At 40.9% G+C, this 22,427-nt stretch overlaps 1 protein-coding gene across 1 annotated transcript in view; it reads right to left on the bottom strand.

Annotated features, from left to right (window-relative positions):
* LOC141917655 (adenomatous polyposis coli protein-like) overlaps positions 1–21,423 on the bottom strand; it is a 124,521-nt gene extending 103,098 nt beyond the window's left edge. Inside the window, exons 1-2 of the mRNA XM_074811017.1 lie at positions 20,964–21,423; positions 12,009–12,160 (exon numbers count right to left, since the gene is read on the bottom strand). Of these exons, the coding sequence (XP_074667118.1) occupies positions 12,009–12,143 (135 nt within the window). The 5' untranslated portion in view covers positions 12,144–12,160; positions 20,964–21,423. The remainder of the gene's footprint in view (positions 1–12,008; positions 12,161–20,963) is intronic.
* Positions 21,424–22,427: the final 1,004 nt, after the last annotated feature.

Here is a 22,427-nt window from a genome sequence, read left to right on the forward strand (position 1 = left end):
CTGTGAAGGATCCCAGCCAGAGGGGATCCAGCTGCAGCACGTGGGAAGGGCCCATGCCAGAGCAAGGGAAAAGTATGAGGAGGAAGGAGCAGCAGAGAGAAGCTGTTATGAACTGACTGCAACCCCCATTCCCCATATGCTGGAAGGAGAAGATAAAGGATTTTGGAATAAAGGAATGAAGTTGAGTTTGGGAAAAAAGGGGCAGGGGCAAAGCTCTTTTAGTTTTTGTCTTTCTTTTTCACCAGCCTACTCTATTTTTAAATGACAATAAACTAATTTTCCCCAAGTTGAGGCTGTTGTGCCTGTGACAGTATCTCAACCTATGAGCTTTTCTTCATCTTATTTCCTACTGCAACATATACTAGAGCTCTTCTAGACCACTAAGCATTATATAATTATAACAATATTATAATCATGCTTTTTAACTGAATTAACATGACTAGCAAAGCTAAGTCACTGCAGATACACCATATTCCTTCATCTCAACTACTAACTTTTATTCAACAACTGTTGTATTAGCCATAAATTTATGTATTTTTTTCTTCTTCAAAAAGTGTATTCATCAGTGATGCTGAAAAACCTGACAACCTTTTCCTGGTAAAGTTTGACTTTCCTAAATTTCCAGAAGGAATTTATATAGCTGCATAAAATATTTCTGTTGTTATCTAACACAATAGGATACCAAAAGTACTTAATTTCAACTGGTTTTATTTAACACTGAATCATGATTCATATTTAAAATAATGAAAAAATTGAAAAAGTTGGTTTGCAGATGGCAGAAAAGGAAAAATAAAAAAATATATTCTCTCCAGGAGTGTTCTTTAAAACATTAGTTTAAAAATGTCCAAACAGCAATAGCAATAGGGCACTTTTAACTTGTCCTCTTGAAGACTGCACTAAAATTAGTGAGGCTTAGGATACACTGTAAGAAATATAATCATAGAAATAAACCAGTCAATACTTTTCTCAAGAGTTATTCAAGCATACTTCAGCATAAAAGAGCAAAATATAAGGTTTATCTTTGTTCTTATAGCAGACAAAAAGGAATTAACAGAGTTAAATGCATAAGCCTCTTCTGTAGGGGGCAGAAAATGCAGCTTGTACTTATATGATTTTATTCCCTATAGGACATACATTAGAATGTTTCTCAATTTGAGAAATCAAAATCAGTTCAAATTACATTCTTCCTATTATCGATACATGTGGACACAACATAGAAGCAGTTAAATGAGTTGGAAATATATTATACAGAATATAAATTTTTACGTATTATATAAATATGAAAGGGAACACTTTTTAATCACAGAACACTGCATAAAGATTGTTTTCTTACAAGACAACACATTACTCATTTTACTCTAAAATCCAAGCAGAGTGTAAATGTGGAAATCAAGTATGACATAAGTTACTATTTTGCTGCTTTTTGAATACCTGAAATACATGTACTTATTCCCACCAAGATCTTGCATGTGGAAAGAGCTAATTCATATTAATATATTATATAACAAATTATAGACTGACAAAATTACAATTATTGTCAATTATACAAACTAAGGAGAACCATGTTCATTTGCAATATATATATAAAAAAACTGAGGTCTTTCTCTGACAAGAGTTCTACATTTACAGACAAAAAGTAGATATAACTAGCATGGGACCAATTTTTTGTGTCTCTCAATTTTACAGGTTTTGAACAAAAATAAAATTGATATCTCCATCATTTTTCTGAGTTTGTCCGTAGTCTGTGTTTTATGTAGTTACTCTCTTGTTACAGAATCACCGAATCATCTAGGTTGGAAAAGAACTTGAAGATCATCCAGTCCAACCATTAACCTAACACTGACAGTTCCCAACTACACCATATCCCTCAGTGCTATGTCAACCTGCCTCTTAAACACCTCCAGGGATGGGGACTCCACCACCTCCCTGGGCAGCCCATTCCAACACCTAACAACCCGTTCTGTAAAGAAATGCTTCCTAATATCTAGTCTAAACCTTCCCTGGTGCAACTTGAGGCCATTCCCTCTTGTCCTATCGCTTGTTACTTGGTTAAAGAGACTCATCCCCAGCTCTCTGCAACCTCCTTTCAGGTAGTTGTAGAGGGCGATGAGGTCTCCCCTCAGCCTCCTCTTCTCCAGACTAAACAACCCCAGTTCCCTCAGCCGCTCCCCATCAGACCTGTGCTCCAGACCCTGCACCAGCTTCGTTGCCCTTCTCTGGACACGCTCAAGTCATTCAATGTGGGGATTCGGAAGGAGTCCCTGCAAGAAAATGGACGTGTGAGCAATCCTGCATATGGGTAAGACTGGCAAAGCCTCAGCTTTGGCAAGGATGTGACGAGGGAATGACCCTGGAAGAATAAGGAGGAACCCAGGAAGTTAAACAACTTTAAGGTGTTGGCCTGGGCAGAGAAGAAGTTTGTACAATGTCGATGTAGCAGTTCTCATCCAATCAGAAGAGAGCTTAAGGAGCATGTGCAAAGCTAACTGTCCAATCAGAAAGAATTGTACCATGTGATTGTACCTTGTGATTTTCACTTTCAGTATAAAAGGCTGGTCCACCATATTAAAGTTGGCATTGTTTACTCACTGTGTGATCATACACATGTCTTTATCTCCCATATTTGGCGCTGAGACGTGGGCCACGAACAGATTAGCACAAGTCCGAAAAGGACTCGATGATGTGCAACTAACTACGGGAAAGCCGGTCGAAATTTATCCAGACGCTGCCCCGGTGTCTGAAGGTGAGAATCAGCGCGCTGTAACTTTAAGGCTCCGCAGGACGGCAGCCAGGGATCCGCGAGAGGCGGCGGCCGGGGAGGAATGGTGTCTACGCTTACCAGAGATGAGCAAGCAGTAGTGAAACTTCTCCAACCTATCCTCTCTGTGAGAGGGATAAAATATGAGAAGTCCGCGTTAGAAGGCTTGTTAAAGTGGAGCCGAGAGAAAGGACTTATCTCCAGTCCAGGGCTTATATTTGAAGCCGCTACCTGGGAAGCCATAGGGAAACAGCTATGGGACTCGGTCAGTGATGGAGGAAAATCAGCAAAAAAAGTGAGCGGTTACACCACGTTATGGAAATTAATCCGAGAAACATTGCAGGAGATAAGTAGTGAGCGCGCGGCAGCAGCGTCTGCCGCTGCTGCCCTCGGACCAGCCCCTAATCTTGATATATCAGCCACACCGCCGCTGCCGCCGCTGCCGCCCTGCCCCGACCATGGCCGGAAGGACGGACCGGCCCCTTCCCCCCCCTCAGCCCCCTCGTCCCGGGGCGATGTGGGAGGGGGGTGCTCTACGCTGCTTGCGGCTCCCGCCACGCTGGGTGAGCCGAAAAATCCGTTTGCCTCATCAATTGTGCCGCCAGGGCCGCAGCGGGCTACAGGAGCTAGACCTAAAACTGTGCAGGGAGAAGCTGCAAGCGCCGGAAGTGTATCTGATGCCAACCGGAAAGAGACTGAGGGACCGGAAGAGACTAGAGACCCTGATAGTGGGCGGGACTCAGATGAGGGCGTGAGTAGCAAGGACTTGTACCCGCCTCCGCCTCCCTCACAAGGCAACACCACAGAAGAACACACCCCCGCCTCACAAGTCGGCTCTTCAAACACTGAAACTTTACTCCTGCAGCTTGTAAACAGCCTGGAGAAACTGACTGTATCACAGGGAGGGAAGATGGAGCAGAGACCATATACCTTTTCGCCAAATACAGAACTACAACCATCTGCTCCTCCTGATCCATCGCTCGAGTATTCAGTTCCCGTGCCTGTTACTAATTCCTTCCCTTCATCATTATCACAAACGGTGACTGCGTTCCCACCATCTCATCCTGCAGCTTCACATCTTTTCTCTTCACAGATGCAGAGTGCCTCTGTAGCTACGCGCCGATGGAAGGGAATTATTAGAGATGCTATAGTAGAAGGATCCTTTATCCCAGAAAATGTACAAGCCTTTCCAGTTTCTTTTAATACTGTTACTGGGGCAAACGAGTGGCATCCCTTAGATTGGAAATTGCTGGAAAAGGCTAGGGCTTCAGTAGTTCAAAATGGTCTCCACCATCAATTAACCAAGCAAATCATTAACTATATCTTCTCGTCATCATTGTTAATTCCAAAAGATATTGATCAAATAGCAGCAGTTATTTTAACTCCATCACAAAAAATGCTATTTGAAAGCGTGTGGATGAAGTTAGCTAACAATGAACAGGTTCGTCCATGACAACAGGCTGATCCCCTTTATCTTGTCCAAGCACAAATGCTATTGGGTACAGGGCCTTTCGCTGCAGTAGATCTACAGGTCAATTTTTCTAACAAAGTGCTACGGTTATCACAGTCAATAGCCAGTCAGGCGCTAATGTCTGTACCTGATACGGAAGGAAAGAAACAGGATAAGTTTGTAACAGTAAAACAGGGACTTAATGAACCTTTTTCAAAATTTGTAGATCATCTTTATGACTCTCTAGAACAATAACCTGACATGACCCAAGAGATGAAGGAAAACATGTTTAAGTTAATGGCTTTCGAAAATGCCAATCCATCTACTAAACGGCTATTAGTGACCCTCCCACAGGGAGCATCTGTAGCTGACATGATTGAATTAACCAACAGAGGGATGCAACAGGCCAATGTTGCAGCCTATGCCGCTGCAGTGCGCGAAATGGTTGCACCGTTTTTTAAGAATAAGAGAGACAAATGGGGAAAAAAAAATGCTACAATTGTGGCAAGGAAGGTCATTTTCAAAGTCAATGTAAGAGCTCAAAAATTCAAAAGTGGTGTGATAAGTGTCGGAAGGACAATCATTGCACTTCAGAATGTAGAAGGCTTTCGGGAAACCTGAAGAAGAGCGCGATTCCCCCTCGCGCTCAGACACAAATGAGGGGTGTATGGCAAGCTCAACATCAGGACCAGGGGCTGGTTTCCTGTCCAATATCGCCTCCGCCACAGCAGGGAGTGCCGGAGTGGACGTGGAAACAGCAGTAGACATTACAATACAAGATCCGAGGGTCCACTTAGTAGATAGTAATGTAACAGGACCGTTAGGGTTTGGACTGAGTGCTCTCTTAATAGGGAGATCGTCAACAACTCGTCAAGGCATTCAAGTGCTATTAGGAGTAATTGATGCAGATTATACTGGTGTTGTAAAAATAATGGTTCAAACTTTAATACCACCTGTGTTTATCCCTAAAGGTAGCAAAATAGCTCAGCTTGTGCCATTTAAAGCTTGTGTTCCCAATGTAGGAGAAGGTAATCGAGGGACTGGTGGATTCGGATCAACCGGTGAACCGCAAGTATATTTATCTTTTGATATAGGTCGAGTAAAACCAGAATGCGACATGATTATCCAATCCTCTGATGGGACATGGAAGAAATTAAAAGTGTTAATAGATATAGGAGCTGATGTTACAATCATATCAGCTCAACAGTGGCCTACCTCATGGCCTACCATTGCAGCATCAACAGGAGTGTTTGGCATTGGGGGGTCCCAAGCCACCAGAATTAGCAAAGATCCCATTGTAGTCAAATTTCCTGATGGAGCTCAGGTTACCACGAAACCTTATGTGATGGAAGTTCCTATTACCTTACTTGGGCGAGATGTCCTAAGTCAAGTCAAAACAACATTGGTTACACAGCCTTTTCAGTGATGGCCATTGATGAGCAGCCCATCCTCAAGCTCAAATGGAAAACAGAAAAGCCTGTGTGGATAGATCAATGGCCATTGAAACAGGAAAGGCTGCAAATCGTCCATCACTTAGTTGAAGAACAATTACAAGCGGGCCACATTGTCCCTTCACAAAGTGCCTGGAATACTCCAATCTTTGTCATTCCCAAAAAGAACAACAAATGGCGATTGTTGCATGATTTAAGAGCGGTCAATGCAATAATGGAACCCATGGGATCTTTGCAGCCAGGACTGCCTTCTCCTTCAATGATCCCAGAGTATTGGTCAATATTGATCATTGATCTAAAGGACTGCTTTTTCACTATTCCTCTTCATGAGGATGATAGAGAGAAATTTGCATTCTCTGTCCCATCCATTAATAAGACCGAGCCAGCAAAATGTTATCATTGGGTAGTGCTGCCTCAAGGAATGAAAAATTCACCTGCTATGTGTCAAATTTTCGTTGCCTGGACGTTGGAACCAATTAGGAAAAGATTTCCCCAGTTAATCATTTATCATTACATGGACAATATATTAATAGCTGGTAAAGACATGCAACCAGAAGTTATATTAACTCACTTACATGCAGAATTGTCAAAAAGGGGCCTTGAAATAGCCCCTGAGAAAGTACAGTTTACTTCACCCTGGAAGTATCTAGGGTGGATCATAACCGATGCTGCCATTCGACCACAGAAATTGAAGATCAATACAGATATTCGCACACTAAATGATGCGCAGAAAATGATTGGAGACATTCAGTGGGTTAGAAATTTGTGTGGAATTACAAATGATGACTTAAAACCATTAATGCCATTACTGAGCACTGCTGTACAGGCCGATACAAAGAGAACCTTGACACAGGAACACAAGATTGCTTTACAAAAAAATACAGATAAAATAGAATCCTGTCATGCCCCGTGAATACAATTAGAACTTCCATTACAATTGATGATTGTTAATAGCGGCGGAAACAGACAATACCCATTAGCTATCATTATTCAGTGGGATTCAGAACAGAAACAACCATTACGTATTCTAGAGTGGATCTTCACATCATACACTCCTAAGAAAACAGTAACTACGAGAGCAGAATTACTATCACAATTGATCATACAAGGTAGAAATAGAATTATTGAGATCTCAGGCAGAGATCCCCAAACTATTGTTGTTCCCCTAGTACAAGAATATTTAGAATGGCTGCTTACAGAGTCGGAAGTGTTACAAATTGCTCTTGAAGATTATACTGGTCAGATGTCCAATGTCTATCTGGTCCATTGTTTACTGCCATTATTAATGAACCAAACAATTGAAACTTTTCCAATGCAATCAGAAACACCAGTTCAAGGGCTAACAGTTTTTACAGATGCTGGAAAAAAGTCAAGGCGAGCTGCATGCACCTGGTTAGAAGAAAACGCATGGAAGTATCATATTATTCAGGGTCAAAAAGGAGACTCTTTACAAACGTTGGAACTTCAAGCAGTTTTGTGGACGTTTTTATCCTGGCCAGATGTAGGATTGAATGTAGTATCTGACTCATTATATGTAGTGGGAATAGTGAAGCGGATTGAACGTGGGCAGGTAAAGGAAGTAAAAAATGAACATTTAGGCAAACTACTACAAAAGTTAATTCACACTCTTGATCAGAGAAAAGTTTTCTACTTTATTACTCATATCAGAAGTCACCAATCTAAGGAGGGGTTAGGCTATGGGAATGACTTAGCCGATCAATTAGTTGCTCCAGCCTGGTCCGGACCTTCTCCAGATTTGTTTGCACAAGCTAGAGAATCTCACAACTTTTTTCATCAGCCAGCAAAAATGTTACATAGACAATTCAAAATTCCTCTTGCAGATGCGAAAGGAATTGTAGCCTCCTGCCCGTCCTGTCAAGAAATAGGGTTTGGCCTCGGAACAGGAGTTAACCCACAGGGCCTGTCACCTTTACAACTATGGCAAATGGATGTCACTCACATAGCAGAATTTGGTAGACAAAAATTTGTACATGTTGTTATTGATACCTTTTCTATGGCCATTTGGGCTACAGCCCAAATGGAAGAAACAGCAAAACATGTAGAAAAACATTTGTACAGTTCCTTCGCAGTGCTTGGAGTACCACGAGAAATTAAAACAGACAATGGTCCTGCATATCTTTCTACTCGCTTTCAACGTTTTTGCATTTTATGGGGAATTAAGCACAACACAGGAATTCCACATTCTCCCACTGGACAAGCGATCGTTGAACGTGCCCATCAAACTCTGAAGCAGTTGCTTCAAAAACAAAAAGGGGGAATGTCAGGAATGATGCCAGTTGAACGTTTAAACAAAGCTTTATATGTTTTAAATTTTCTGCGACTTACAGGAACATGTCAAGAACCTCCAATGATGATTCACAGTTTAGCATTAAAGGGTGATGCCGAACAGTCTATGGGCACACAGCAACCGTTGGTCATGTTCAAAGACTTAAACACAGGCCAATGGGAGGGACCTGTTAAAGTACAATTAACTGGCAGAGGTTATATGTGTTTGCTTACAGATCATGGTCTGCGGTGGGTTCCATCTCATTGGGTACGGCCTTGGAAAGGAAATCAAGCTTGTGATGCTAGGCCTCGTAATGGTTCTGACAGCGATTAATGCTCATCCAGCAAATATAGAGACTTACTAGTCACTAGTGAGAGATGATGTAGCTTAAACAAAATGTAGTTACTGAGAAGGATGAAATGCTGTAAGAATGTGTGTATTTGATTTTCTTTATTTAGCAATATTAAGAGTTAAGGTCTTAAGTGTTTAACTTTGTTAGAAACTTCCTTGGTTTTCCCCCCTGAGTGGTGGCCAGGCTCTGGGTGGAACCCAACAGGAGGATGAAATCAGATGTTTCCGCTCAAAGAAAATTGCCAATTATTTTGGCCTGCTGATTTAGATAAATGAGGCTGGACCTGCTTGCAGCGATGTTGGATGCCTCACCTACGGATGGACGCATCGCGTAGGATTTCCGGTTTGTGAGGAAGGGCACTCTAAATTCTCGCTGCATCCAGGGTTCCCCAGCAATTGCGGATCTGAATGTTAGTACCCCCATTATAGGATGGTTGAAGAAACTGTTAAAAGGAGTAATCATTGTCATTATTGTGATTATTGTGCTTGCTATTATTTTGCCATGTTTCATTTCTTGTGTTAGACAATCGCTGCGAAAAGGCTTACAAGGAGTTTGGATTGCTCAAAAACAAAAAGAGAGATATGCGGGGATTCGGAAGGAGTCCCTGCAAGAAAATGGACGTGTGAGCAATCCTGCATATGGGTAAGACTGGCAAAGCCTCAGCTTTGGCAAGGATGTGACGAGGGAATGACCCTGGAAGAATAAGGAGGAACCCAGGAAGTTAAACAACTTTAAGGCGTTGGCCTGGGCAGAGAAGAAGTTTGTACAATGTCGATGTAGCAGTTCTCATCCAATCAGAAGAGAGCTTAAGGAGCATGTGCAAAGCTAACTGTCCAATCAGAAAGAATTGTACCATGTGATTGTACCTTGTGATTTTCACTTTCAGTATAAAAGGCTGGTCCACCATATTAAAGTTGGCATTGTTTACTCACTGTGTGATCATACACATGTCTTTATCTCCCATAATTCAATGTCCTTTTTGTAGTGAGGGGCCCAAAACTGAACACAGTCATCGAGGTGCGGCCTCACCAGTGCCGAGTACAGGGGTAAGATCCCTTCCCTGTCCCTGCTGGCCACGCTATTTCTGATGCAAGCCAGATTACCATTGGCCTTCTTGGCCACCTGGGCACACTGCTGGCTCATGTTCAGCCGGCTCTCAATCAACACCCCCAGGTCCCTCTCTGACTGGCAGCTCTCCAGCCACTCCTCCCCAAGCCTGTAGCGCTGCTGGGGGTTGTTGTGGCCCAAGTGCAGCACCCGGCATTTGGCCTTATTGAAACTCCTCCAGTTGGCCTTAGCCCATCGCTCCAGCCTGTCCAGATCTCTCTGCAGAGCCTCCCTGCCCTCGAGCAGATCAACACTCCCACCCAACTTGGTGTCATCTGCAAACTTACTGAGGGTGCCCTCGATCCCCTCGTCTAGATCATCAATAAAGATGTTAAACAGGAGTGGCCCCAAAAACGAGCCCTGGGGGACACCAGTTGTGACCGGCCGCCAACCGGATTTAACTCCATTCACCACAACTCTCTGGGCCCGGCCAGCCAGCCAGTTTTTCACCCAGCAAAGCGTGTGCCCATGCAAGCCACGAGCAGCCAGTTTCACCAGGAAAATGCCGTGGGAAATGGTGTCAAAGGCCTTACTGAAGTCAAGGTAAACAACATCCACAGCCTTTCCCTCATCCACTAAGTGGGTTACCTTGTCATAAGAGGAGATCAGGTTTGTCAAGCAGGACCTGCCTTTCATAAACCCATGCTGACTGGGCCTGATCATCTGGTTGTCCTGCATGTGTTGTGTGATGGTACTCAGGATGAGCTGCTCCATCAGCTTCCGGGCACTGAAGTCAAGCTGACAGGCCTGTAATCTCCCGGATCATCCTTCTGACCCTTCTTATAGATGGGCGTCACATTGGCCAATTTCCAATCTGTCGGGACCTCCCCGGTCAGCCAGGACTGCTGGTAAATGATGGAAAGCGGCTTGGCGAGCACCCCAGCCAGCTCCTTCAGCACCCTCGGGTGTATCCCATCCGGTCCCATAGACTTGTGTGTGTCTATGTGATGCAGTAGGTCACTGCCTGTCTCCTCCTGGATTGCGGGGGGGTCGTTCTCCCAGTCTCTGTCTTCTGGCTGAGGAGGCTGGATTCCCTCAATACAACTAGTCTTGTTATTAAAGACTGAGGCAAAGAAGGCATTAAGGACCTCAGCCTTCTCCTCATCACTTGTTACCATGTTTCCTCCTGCGTCTAGCAGGGGATGGAATCTCTCCCGGGTCTTTCTTTTGCTACTGACATACTTATAGAAACATTTCTTGTTGCCCTTGATTGCTGAAGCCAGATTAATTTCCAGCTGGGCTTTAGACCTCCTGATTTCTGCCCTGCATAGCCTCACAGCCTCTTTGTAATCACTGTGAGTGGTTAGCCCCTTCTTCCAAAGGCCGTAAACTCTTCTTTTTTCCCTGAGTTCCAGCCAAAGCTCCCTGTTCAGCCAGGGTGGTCTTCTCTGGCGCCGGCTTCTCTTACAGCACCTGGGGACTGCCTGTTCCTGAGCCATTAAGACTTCCTTCTTAAAGAGCACCCAGCCTTCCTGGACCCCTATACCCTTCAGGATCATCTCCCAAGGGATCCTTTCAAGCAGGTGCCTAAACAAGACAAAGTCAGACCTTTGGAAGTCCAGGATCTCAGTTCTGCTTAGCCCTCTCCTGGCCTCTGTATTCTTAGAGAACTCTATTAGTTCATGATCACTGTGCCCTAGTCAGCCTCCAACCGCCACATCATCCACCAGTCCTTCTCTGTTCACAAAGAGGAGATCCAGCAGGGCACCTTCTCTGGTCGGTTAACTTCCTGATGTAGCTGGTGAGTGATCTCCCACACATTCCAGGAATCTCCAGGACTGGTCCCGCTCTGCTGTGTTGTATTTCCAGCACATGTCTGGGAAGTTGAAGTCTCCCACAAGAACAAGGGCAAGCGATCGTGAGATTTCTCCTAAATGCCTATAGAATATTTCATGCACCTCTCTGTCCTGGGTGGGTGGCCTATAGTAGACTCGTACTACAACATCTGCCCTGTTGGCCTTCCCCCTGATTCTAATGCAAAGACACTCTACCCTGTCTTCGCTACACTTGTGCTCAAAGCAATCATAACAGTCCCTAACATACAGCGCCACCCCACCACCTCTCCTTCCTTGTCTGTCCCTCCTAAAGAGCTTGTAGCCATCAACAGGCGCACTCCAGTCATGGGAGACATCCCACCATGTTTCTGTAATAGCCACAACATCATAATTTTCCTGTTTCATCATGGCTTCAAGCTCCTCCTGTTTGTTACCCATGCTGTGTGCATTGGTATACATGCAGTTCAGATCCGCTGATGTTTTGCCCCCTTCCCCCTGTCAACACACTGGACTTCCTGCTGGCAAGTACAGCAGTGGTAAAATGGTAGGGCTTATCATGACAGACCAGAAAAGATATGACAATGGAAAGGTGTATTTAAGAACCATTTTGAAATGTTTTAGTTTTCAAGTTTCAAAAACAGTTTTCATAATCAAGTAGATTTGATTAATAGTTTTCTCTTACACAACCTGGAAAGGGATTTCTGTAGGAAAATAAAAGTACATAAAATCTCTTGAGCAACTACCAGTCTGTTAAAACACTCACACATAATCAAAACCAAAAGACAGTAACAGAAATGGTGATAAACACAGACATATATATTACAATACCTTCATATTAGATGCCTCAGTTTCCAACTTTGTTAGGTGATTTGAGTTGTCCTCTAGCTCTTGTCGAAGATTGGAGTTCTCCATCTTTAATGCCTCAACTTGCTTTAACAACTGGTCATATGAAGCTGCAGCCATCCTGGGCTACCCTCAGTCGTGGAAAAAAATAGGAGAAGATACTAGATTTAAATGTTTTAGGGAAAAAAAACAAACAAAGGAAAAAAAAACATATCTAAACATAAAATTACATCTCAGTCTTTCCCATTTATCACTCAGCTTACTAAACATTTCATTCAAATCCATTAAACCAAACTATTAATGCCTAGAACTAACATCAATTCAATGGCTTTTTTTCAGTGGGCTTCCATTTGATACATGATTCAGTAAATGAAAGAAGATGATAACAATTGTTTTAGGAATTAGGGGAAGCCAGAATACACAAGGGGAAATCATACCATTATCCAAAAGCATCCTTACTTTTAAGTACTTCAGATATAACAATAAGAAACTAAGGAGATAATAGATCATATTTAATCATTTTTGAGTAGTCAACAAGCACTGTCAACCATCTCTAAAAGATTCTGACTACCCATATATTTTATGAAATGAAATATAGACACAGATCCTCATCATTCCTTAGAATAACACACACTAATGAAAATGTGTAAAAGGAGAAAAATAAATACTGAGGAATTTTAAAAGAACAGAAGCATCAGATGTAATAGTAATCAAGTCTTTTGCAAAAAACCTCCAAGGCATAAAGACTAAAATAAATATCCATGTATTTCTAACACAAGAAGTGGAAATACTGCACAGTTAAAGAAACAGATGAAAGGCCATTCTTGATATCAAGATGCCCCATATTACAAATACAAAGAGGAAGAATAGGTAAGATATAGTATGGAAATCATAAAATAAAAATATTATAGTGTTATTAAGTCATACATGCATTTTAAGCAATCTTTATTTTGGGTAATATTGTCCCAGAATCCTAAAACATTACCACAGTTATTCAGCCATTACAAAGAAACAACACACACACTAACTTAAATGATGAAATTCAAGTTCTTTCCCATTTTTCAAATCCAAAACCCAAAGTTATTCATGTAAACAAACAACATAAATAAAGCCCAGGTAATTACATCTGAAGTTCTTTACATTTGAAGCTATCAACTTATTATTTTCAAATAAGTACTTCAGCAGAGTAACAAGAAGCATAGCACTTCTTACATGTACAAGTTACCCTGCCAATTTCACAGCAAGAATTTCCTAAGCAAATATGGCACCTGTAGCTCAAAAGAGAAATATATAAAAAGTTTACGGAACAACATTCCTTTTTCATTGCTACTATAGTACTTTGGAAATATCAAACATCTAAAAGCTCATATTTAGTTTTTATTTTATTATGGAACATACTGCAAATACAGTTTGCAAGCTATCTTGAAAATTATGCTAACTGAAGAGCAATTTGTGTACCCCCTCGCTAAGTCTTTGACCTTTATAATTACAAGGTCAAGTAACTGCTTGTGTAATCAGCTTTGCTCTTCCAGATAATTCTTAATTGAATTATCAAGCTAATTAAAAAAATAGATTAAACTATCCAAAAAGGACTCAGGTCTCAAATATAAATTTTTAAAATTGTTTAGTCTTTCAAAATTTAAACTTGATGAAAATATAAACAAGAATATCTATTATGAAAGATAGGAACACTAACAAAAGCTCCACTGCATTTGATATTGCAAGTTTATTTCATTTTCAATAAACAAAACTTCATGTCCTAAACATGTCTCATCACTAAAGAAGGGCCAAGAATCAAATCTCCCATTTGTGGAATTGTGACAGTACAAATGGAGGGAGGGTGTCACAAACTGTTCATAAACAAGAAACTGTTCATAAAGAGGATGTCCCAAACAACTCCAAGTGGGATGCCCTGTGGGGGAGAAGCAGAGCAAGCTCTGCGCAGGTGGGGCAGTGGGCCGTTTCTCTCCCCCTCCCTCCTGTTGTTGCCCAGAGACAGAACTTGCCTAACTGTACAGGTACAAGCCAGAGAAAATGAGAACCTTCTGGAACAACCTACTGCACATGCGTAAGAAAGACTATATCAAGGCAACACCCCATGTGTGTCTTTGTCGACCCACCACCTACAGACCAAGCTGGCTACTCTGCAACAACGCGGGATCCAAGGGTGGTGATTCCCCTTTTCCTATCCCCTTCTCCTGTCTTTTCTCTTCCTCTTTCTTACATATATTCATGTGTATAAGTTTTGTATGAATTGAATTGCAATCGGTTGATCATTGACAGGCTATTAGGAAAATAGTCTCATGCCAAAGCATCTTTATTCCTTCTCTGGACAGTTACCAGTTGATTGTTGCCAAATTGTCTCCATTCACTCACTGAAGTGGTCAGTTAATAAAGTCACCAGCACAATTGTTCCTCTGAGTCACTGTGGTGACTCGGCCACCCTGCGGCTCTGCTGAGCAGAGACCAGCTCTTCCACCAGCAGGCAGGCTCTCGGGGAATTCAAGAGATTCACCCCCCTCGTAACCCACCGCGTGGGACAAGATGGGGGGGCACACATAACACCACACCCTAATAAATTTTATTTTCCCTAATGTAGTCATGTTAGATAGGAGACCATACTTTTAGAGAAATGAAGACAATCCAAAATATTTATTCTATTCCATGGATTCTGTACTTTTTATAATCAGGCAGTTCCACCTAAAAGGCAGATAGCTGTCAAAAAGTTGTAAGAAGAAAAAAATATTCAGAAAGTCAAATTGTTTGTGGTCCATCTCATGCATGTATTCCTTTGATAAGTACTAGTTTGCCATTCTAATTCATAAAATCAACAGCTATGTTCACATTTCTTTTCAGAACATACACTACATGGCCAATCCTGCCCAAGCAAAGACGGATAACTTTAAAATGTTTTCACTTTTGAGTGCTATAAAATGACATTGTACTGTAATACTGATAGAATCTGTTGATTTATATGAGGCTCTGACTACACTGCATAAATAGTAAACTTAATTTTTCATTTGTTGCATCTGACATGTTCAAAGTTATCTCAAGTATATCGCACATTCATTCACATCTAATTGACAGAAGCCACTGTGTGCCATATTTTACATGCATGTCAATTCTAGCTAGAGTACCTTTTTCTTACATTATGTTAATCCATAGTTAGTATGTATACTGGTTTGGGCTGGGATAGAGTTAGTTTTCTTCACAGTAGCTCGTATGGTGCTATGTTTTAGATTTGTGCTGGAAACAGTGTTGATAACACAGGGATGTTTTAGTTATTGCCGAACAGTGCTTACACAGAGTCAAGGCCTTTTCTGCTTCTCACACCAACCCACCAGCGAATAGGCTGGGGGTGCACAATAAGTTGGGAGTGGACACAGCTGGGACAGCTGACACCAACTGACCAAAGGGATATTCCATACCATAGGATGTCATACTCAGCAGTAAAACTGTGAGAAAGAAGGAGCAAGGGGGAAGAAGGGGTGGAGGGGAGAGGAGTGTCATTCAGATGAATAAGCCCTGCTTTCCTGGAAATATCTAAATATCTGCCTGCCAATGGGGAGTAGTGAACTAAATCCTTATTTTGCTTTGCTTGCATGTGCAGCTTTTGCTTTCCCTATTAAACTGTCTTTATTTCAACCCACAAGTTTTCACACTGTTACAATTTTGATTCCCTCCCCCATTCTGCTGTGTGGGGCTTAGCTGCCTACCAGGGTTAAACCACAACAGTATAAGAGGTCAGATAAAATGAAGAACCTGATATTTTTATTCTTCTGTCAACTGAGTAATTCTCTACTCATGCATTTCAAAGTTAAAATAATTAGCCACATTAACAAGATGTATAAAGACAAAAAAGAAAATGCAGAAAAATGAATGGGGGAGGAACTACAGTAGAAGAGTAGCAGTTGGATAGCTCTGTTGTTTTATATGAAAAATAAGCTTAAACATACTTATATTAAATAAGTAAGGATCCAGTTACTGAAGGGGAGGGGCAAGTAATGCATCTTAAATGAAGTGGCTATCAACTCTCTACAAAACCAACTTTCAGGCTATATTTCACCAAAAAAGAGTTTTACTTAATACATACAAAATAAAGATTTTTTGCTTTCAAGAAATGAGCTCCAAATAAAACCCACCAAAATTCTTAGCTGAAACACTATTAAGTGCTTTCAAATAACAAAAGAGGCTTATTCAGCAAGTTAATTTCAATTGACTTGATAAGACTCAGAACAGAATTAAAGATTGTCTTTAGACAAGACAATCTGTTGCTACAACTGACTTAGCATATGAAAACTGGAAGCAAATCCAAAGAACAAATTTTTTTAAAATGTATTTTTACCTTCTCCTCCTCCTGATATAAGTTTACACAAAAGGAAGAGGATGCTTGGCATGTTTGTTGTTTGGTGGATTGTTTTTTGTTTTTTTTAAATAACAAGCAAGTGGGACATCAGTGCTAAGAGACAGTATTTTACCATTGACTAGGGCTCACTTATTGATTTATTCAGATGTCAAGTATTACTCCACAGGTTTCAGATTAAAGAAAACACAACTATTTGAATTAGTCAATTGCCACAAGCTGGGTAATCCAAAACATCTCCAATTTTTATTAAATAACAGATGTCCAAATGGACAGTAAGATACACTTTGCTCTAGGCCCTCTTCAGCCAGACAAGGTTCACAGCCACCTACCTCCTCATTTGCAGCAGAGACCATATAGCAAGCCCAAAGTAAAGCAAGGAATGGTTTACACTTGGCCCTTTAATCTGAAACTGTAACACTGCAGACATACACAGAAACATATTCAGGATCTACGAGGCCAGAATCAGTTTAATCAAGAATAAATACGACTCTTCAGGTATGAAGTCACTATACAGGGGAGTTGAGGGGAAAGGAAAGAGGAAGAACTGTTTGTTCTAATACCAATTTCATACTTTATCCAACTCAAAGGAAAATACATGACACACAGAACACAACACACCTTTGGTAAGTTCACCACTATGATTAAGAGTCAAGCTCTGTTTTGCACTCTAAATCCGAGTTTCTTTTTGCAGCATGGTCTAGATTCAATTGGAAGAATGGAAATACCCCTATTGCTAGATTTACTCCAAGAAATAACTCTGGGGATGTAGGAACTTCAAGCTTTAACTCCATCAATATAAGAAACACCTAGACTCTAGGTCTCCTAGTTCCCTAACCCATTTTCTCATTCTTAGGAGATGGAGAAGAAATCTCTTACCAAATTAAACTGAAATTATGACAATAAATTTCACTATGCTGTACTGAATCAGCAGTTTGAATAAATACACATATCAAAGCAGAATTTCAAGTTGGATATAACTCTTTCAGACATTAAAACCAAAATTAATCAGGAGCCTAAATTTATGCAAATATACTGTTAACATTTAGACATGCATTTTTCTACATTAAGAAAATTTTATTAGTTATAACTGCACAGGAAACAGGAATTTAGATGTGCTCTCTTTAATCTGAAATCCCCATAGAGATAGGCAAAAAACCCAATATTCTCTGAAAACTTACAATTTTATATTGATCAGTGTTCTTTTTTATTTGAAATCAATAAACAATACACTCAACATACCCTGAAGAGGTTCTGCTTAAGAACCCCAAGCTCAACAATTTATGATATATTAATTAAATCTTCTTATGGAAATATTTCAGCCCTCATTACTAGGTGTTGGTTTTTTTTTTTTTTTCCAGTCATAAATGCTATTACTACCAGAACTTCCTGTAGAATAAATTAGTCTTTTCAGAACAGAGGTTAAAGAATAATTTAAAATGTAAAACCCTAACATGTCTTTTTCTCAACAATATAGACAAAAGTACTACCACTGTTTATGCATAAAGACAATATTTTCACTGCAACCTATTTGTTCCAACTTTAAAAATCTTCAACTGAACACATAGTAACTGAGGCTGATTTTTTTGTTAGTGAATAAGTTGTAGAGCTACTTCAGAGGACAAAAATCAGTGAAAAAAATGTATTTTCTCCAGTAAGGCTCAATCCAAACAATACTGAAGTCAACTGGGGCTCCAGTTCGTTACACTGATATTGGATTATGAACTTCCATGAAAGAGCAATAAAATCAGATGTTTAGAAACAGAATTTAGCTTTCTACCACCACCACTGGTAAGCAGATGTGCTAATGACCAAAGATTTTTTTTTTTTCACAACATAGCTACTATTCTTAAGACAAGAAGTTATGATCATTGTGCCTACAGTTCATTAATATCTAAATTATAATTTAGCACTGTTAGAAAGGACTATCAACTCTGATTTCTTTCTACAGTCACAAGTTTTACCCAACTATCCTGTGCTAAGCCAAATATCTCATCCTGATTACTGTCTACTATTCTGTTAGTTTTTGTAATTCACTCCCAGGTGACTAATGGGGAATTGTTTCTTCAAGGACATATCACACAGAACTCAGGAAAAAACCAAACTAATTCAGTGGTAAATCATACTGTCATTAAAGCATATTCTTGAGATTTTTCAAATTAGTTTCTTATTAAACCTTTTAACACATTTCAACACCTTTTTTTGAAGTACTAAGTCTAAGGCTTTTGACTTGCAAGAGATTACTGCTAATGCTGGGATGGCTGGAACAGTGCCTGCCCTACCTATCTCTGCAAGGTTCCCACCCAAGGAAGAGAGGAAGGCTCAGCTGCTCACATAGCTACCGATCCACTGCAGATTACTACCTGACTACTAATGTAATCTGAAATGAGCATGTGTTTAGTTTAATATGCTGGGCCATTAACCACAATGGTTCAACAGCTATTTATATGAGTATTTCCAAACGACAAGCAGGGCTGACAGACAGGGGCAAAACCCCTGCACAGCTGTTCTAAGGGTAAGCCAGCTCCACCATTAATTTCAAGCCATAAATGTACAATTTTTATATAGTTACTTTTATCAATATACTCAAAACATCAAGAAAATCAGGTAAGGTTTATTTCACCATAATTGTTTTTTAATATACCAAACCATGCTGATTTGCATTAATTCAATTGTTCTGTTGCCCAAATCAGCTTCTCCACTCTTCTGTCTGAAGCTTGACTTCAGGTTAAATGATTTCTATATAGATATCTTTCTGCTTATCCTTTTTCAAATCTGGCAAAATCTTCTGGCAGTCTTACAAGTCTTTTTTGGCATTTAAGAATTTATCGAAGTATCACTGGGACAGAGACTGTCTTATCCAGTTCAGTTTGGGGCAAGTTTTCAAGGCCTGCTAGTTTAAAAATATTTATCCTTCACAGGTTCTAATACTCTCCTCGTATACTCACTGAAAAATACTCTATCCTCCTCAGGTCATAAAGGCCCATTATCCTGATTCTTTTCAGATAGAGCACAAAAACATTCATGCCTTTTCCAGTATCACACTGGAAAAAAAAAAAAAAAAAAAAAATCACAATATTTCCACCTGGTGGCATGCCTAAGCCTTACTAAAATGGCTTTTGTTGTGAATCTATTTTAATCCTCCTATCCCTATATGAATTAAAGAACAAACCCAAAAACGCCTACTCAGTAGAAGGGAGGTTATTTTGTTTGGTTTTTTCCCCTCATCCGGGCTACGTAGGCACATAGACATAATGAGGACACCAAAAGGGCTCTAAGGCTTTGTGTATAGTTAAACAGGATTAAGAAAACAGTAAGTTTTCTTAAGAGTGTCTATGAACGGAACAGCAGCGTTACAAATCTCATACCTTCAGTTCCTATTCTCATTCGTTTTGAATTAAGTATGCCCCGGTCATCAGTCAGAAAGATGCGGAAAGGAATAGAAAACAACCATCACTGAAAACTGTTCTTTGATTGTTCACAAGGTTGTTGTTTTAGTAACAAGGACTTTGTTACAAACTCAGTAAGTTAGAGTTGTCTGTCAAACCTTTTTTTGTGCATTGTTGCATTTAACAGAACTAAAGAGGAAAAAAAAGTGTTTTACCAGTTTCTTGGAGTCTTTATGTGCACTTTTGGTGCACATATTTGTGTATTTTCAAACTGTAATTTTGATAAAATATTAAGTGCATTAGAAATAACAAATGAACTTAATAGCAAAAGTATAAAAATATTAAGGTGTACTTTCAACACAACAGAGGAAGAAAAAATATTTAAGTTGGAATTAATCTATACTGTATTGTTCATATATGCATAGCAATTTAATAAAAATACTTCTATACAAATTAAGTTGTACATTTCCTGCTACATCTTTAAAAGGCATCTTTCAACATGCAACTATCCAAATCAGTCTAAAATGTTTTGCTGATCCAGTGAAAAAAGCTATCAAATGAAAAATGCTCCCTACAGTTCATAGTCAAAGTCCTACACTTAAGTCAACAGAAAAGGTTTTTTTGACTCAAAGAGTAAATAGGATTAAATAATACAGCAGTATGTGTCTTCCTGAAGTCTTGGTTTCTGCAAAACGAAGGTGTATTTTGATGGCAATGACCTAACTACTAGAATAAAAGCTGCATATCTGACAGAGAAAGAAAGGACCCACCCATTAACATTTCTCAGAGCATTCAGGTTAAATCACAGATCTAAAAGTTATTTAACGTTGCAAATATATGCTAAGTCAGAAAATTTTAAGGTTCATTAAATATACAACATTCCTCTTATAAGAATCCTCAGTATTTTTGCTGCTACATAGCTTGCAGTTGGCCACCTATCAGTGCATTTCTGAGTACAGCTCAGCTTCCCGTCGCTTTACAGCTCTTTTGCCAGCGAAGGAAAAAAAAAAAAAAAAAAACCAAAAAAAAACCACCAAAAAAAACCCAAAAAAAACCAAAACAAAAAAAAAAAAAAAAAAACAAAACAAAAAACAACAACCACGCTGCTGCAGTGAAGCGCAGAGGCGGCACCGCCGCGTCCTATAACTAACAACGCCAGGCTGGTACCACATGCAGGGGAGATACTTACCGTTTCACAATGGGGCGTGCATCAATTCCGGAGAAACACGTTCATGTTCTGATCTCACAGACAAGGGCTACGCATCCTGAAATGCCTGACTCCCCACCCCCTTCTCCCCATCGCTGCAGGGCGGCACAGCCGCACCAGGGCACAGCGGTAGAGGCTTTGTGACCCTCACCGGCAGCTGCCACTCTGGTAGCGCGAGAGGACAGGATGACCTCAGCCCTGCTCGCCATACATCCCTTCCATTCTTCGTTATCTGATGCTCTTTTCCTTAGATACGGTTGCCCCCTTCCCCACTCTCCCCCACCCCTTTTTACCTCAACAAGCCTTTTTTCTTACCGCCTATTATTAACCACAAAAGCGTTTTTTCCTCCCTTTCCGGCGCCGCTGCCTCCGTCACAGGCGCGACTGAGCACTGCAGGGAACTCACCAAGATCCGGTAGCCCTGTACAACCACCAGCCCACCCTCACTCACCCATTCATCCCCGCAAACGCATGTGCTTCAATTCCGCTACCAGCAAGACCACCCGCACCCAGCAGCTAGGCTAGTGCCGCGACCAGTATGCCCCTCCCGCCCCCCAGTCACATGCCGCCCAGCGCCGCCTCATAGCCAATAGAGCAGCGCGCCTCAAAGATTGTCGTCCGTCCCACCCTTCCCCCCACCCGCCGGAAAACAGTTGCGTACTCCAGATCATCGGCCTTAGGCGGGAGGGCTCCAGCGAGAGCTTCCTGAAAACGTACGTTTCGCCGCATTTAGCACTGGCGGAAACGACAGTGAGCTGCTGCTCTCGGCAGCAGGAGCAGCCCTGCCAAGCACAGCACGCGTCGCTGAAATTAAATGCTTCAGACGGGCTAACAAGCAGCTGTGCGGACTGAACAGTACTGTCACGGGGGAGCGCTTTCCCTGAGTGGCTACCGCATTCCTCTTTAACACAGATTCATCCACAGCGTTAAGGGGAAAAAATAGTAAAAAAGTAAACCTACACCACTTGGCCACCAACAGTAGAAAGCAGAACCCAAGGGTAATGTCAGATTATTAAAAGAAACGTTGAAAGGTTAGAGGACAGTTTTGTTAGGAACACTGTAGAACCAAATGATTAGCTGTTAGGATAATGGTCGAAACAAATGATTAACCTTGAAACAATCCACTATTGTATATGCATGTCAAAAAGCAGGAGCCTAAGTAGGATTAATGGAAAGTACAGACGAGGTGCGATGACCTGCCTATGTCTGCCAAAATATGACAAAACTAAGTAAAAGGTAATTCTAGAAAGGGGAGATCACAAACACCAACCCATGGACCACCGACTCTAATTACAGCCCAGACTCAAAAGAAAGCAGCAGAGAAGGCAAACTAGGTATGCGTGCTAATTTACATGCTAAGTGTAGAGATTATGACCAATCATGTAGTATGTAATAAAACATATATGGTATTTGTTATTCAAATCTCAAGGGGAAAAAGAAGTTGT

This window comes from Strix aluco, chromosome W, assembly GCF_031877795.1.
Source record: "Strix aluco isolate bStrAlu1 chromosome W, bStrAlu1.hap1, whole genome shotgun sequence".
NCBI classification, from domain to species: domain Eukaryota; kingdom Metazoa; phylum Chordata; class Aves; order Strigiformes; family Strigidae; genus Strix; species Strix aluco.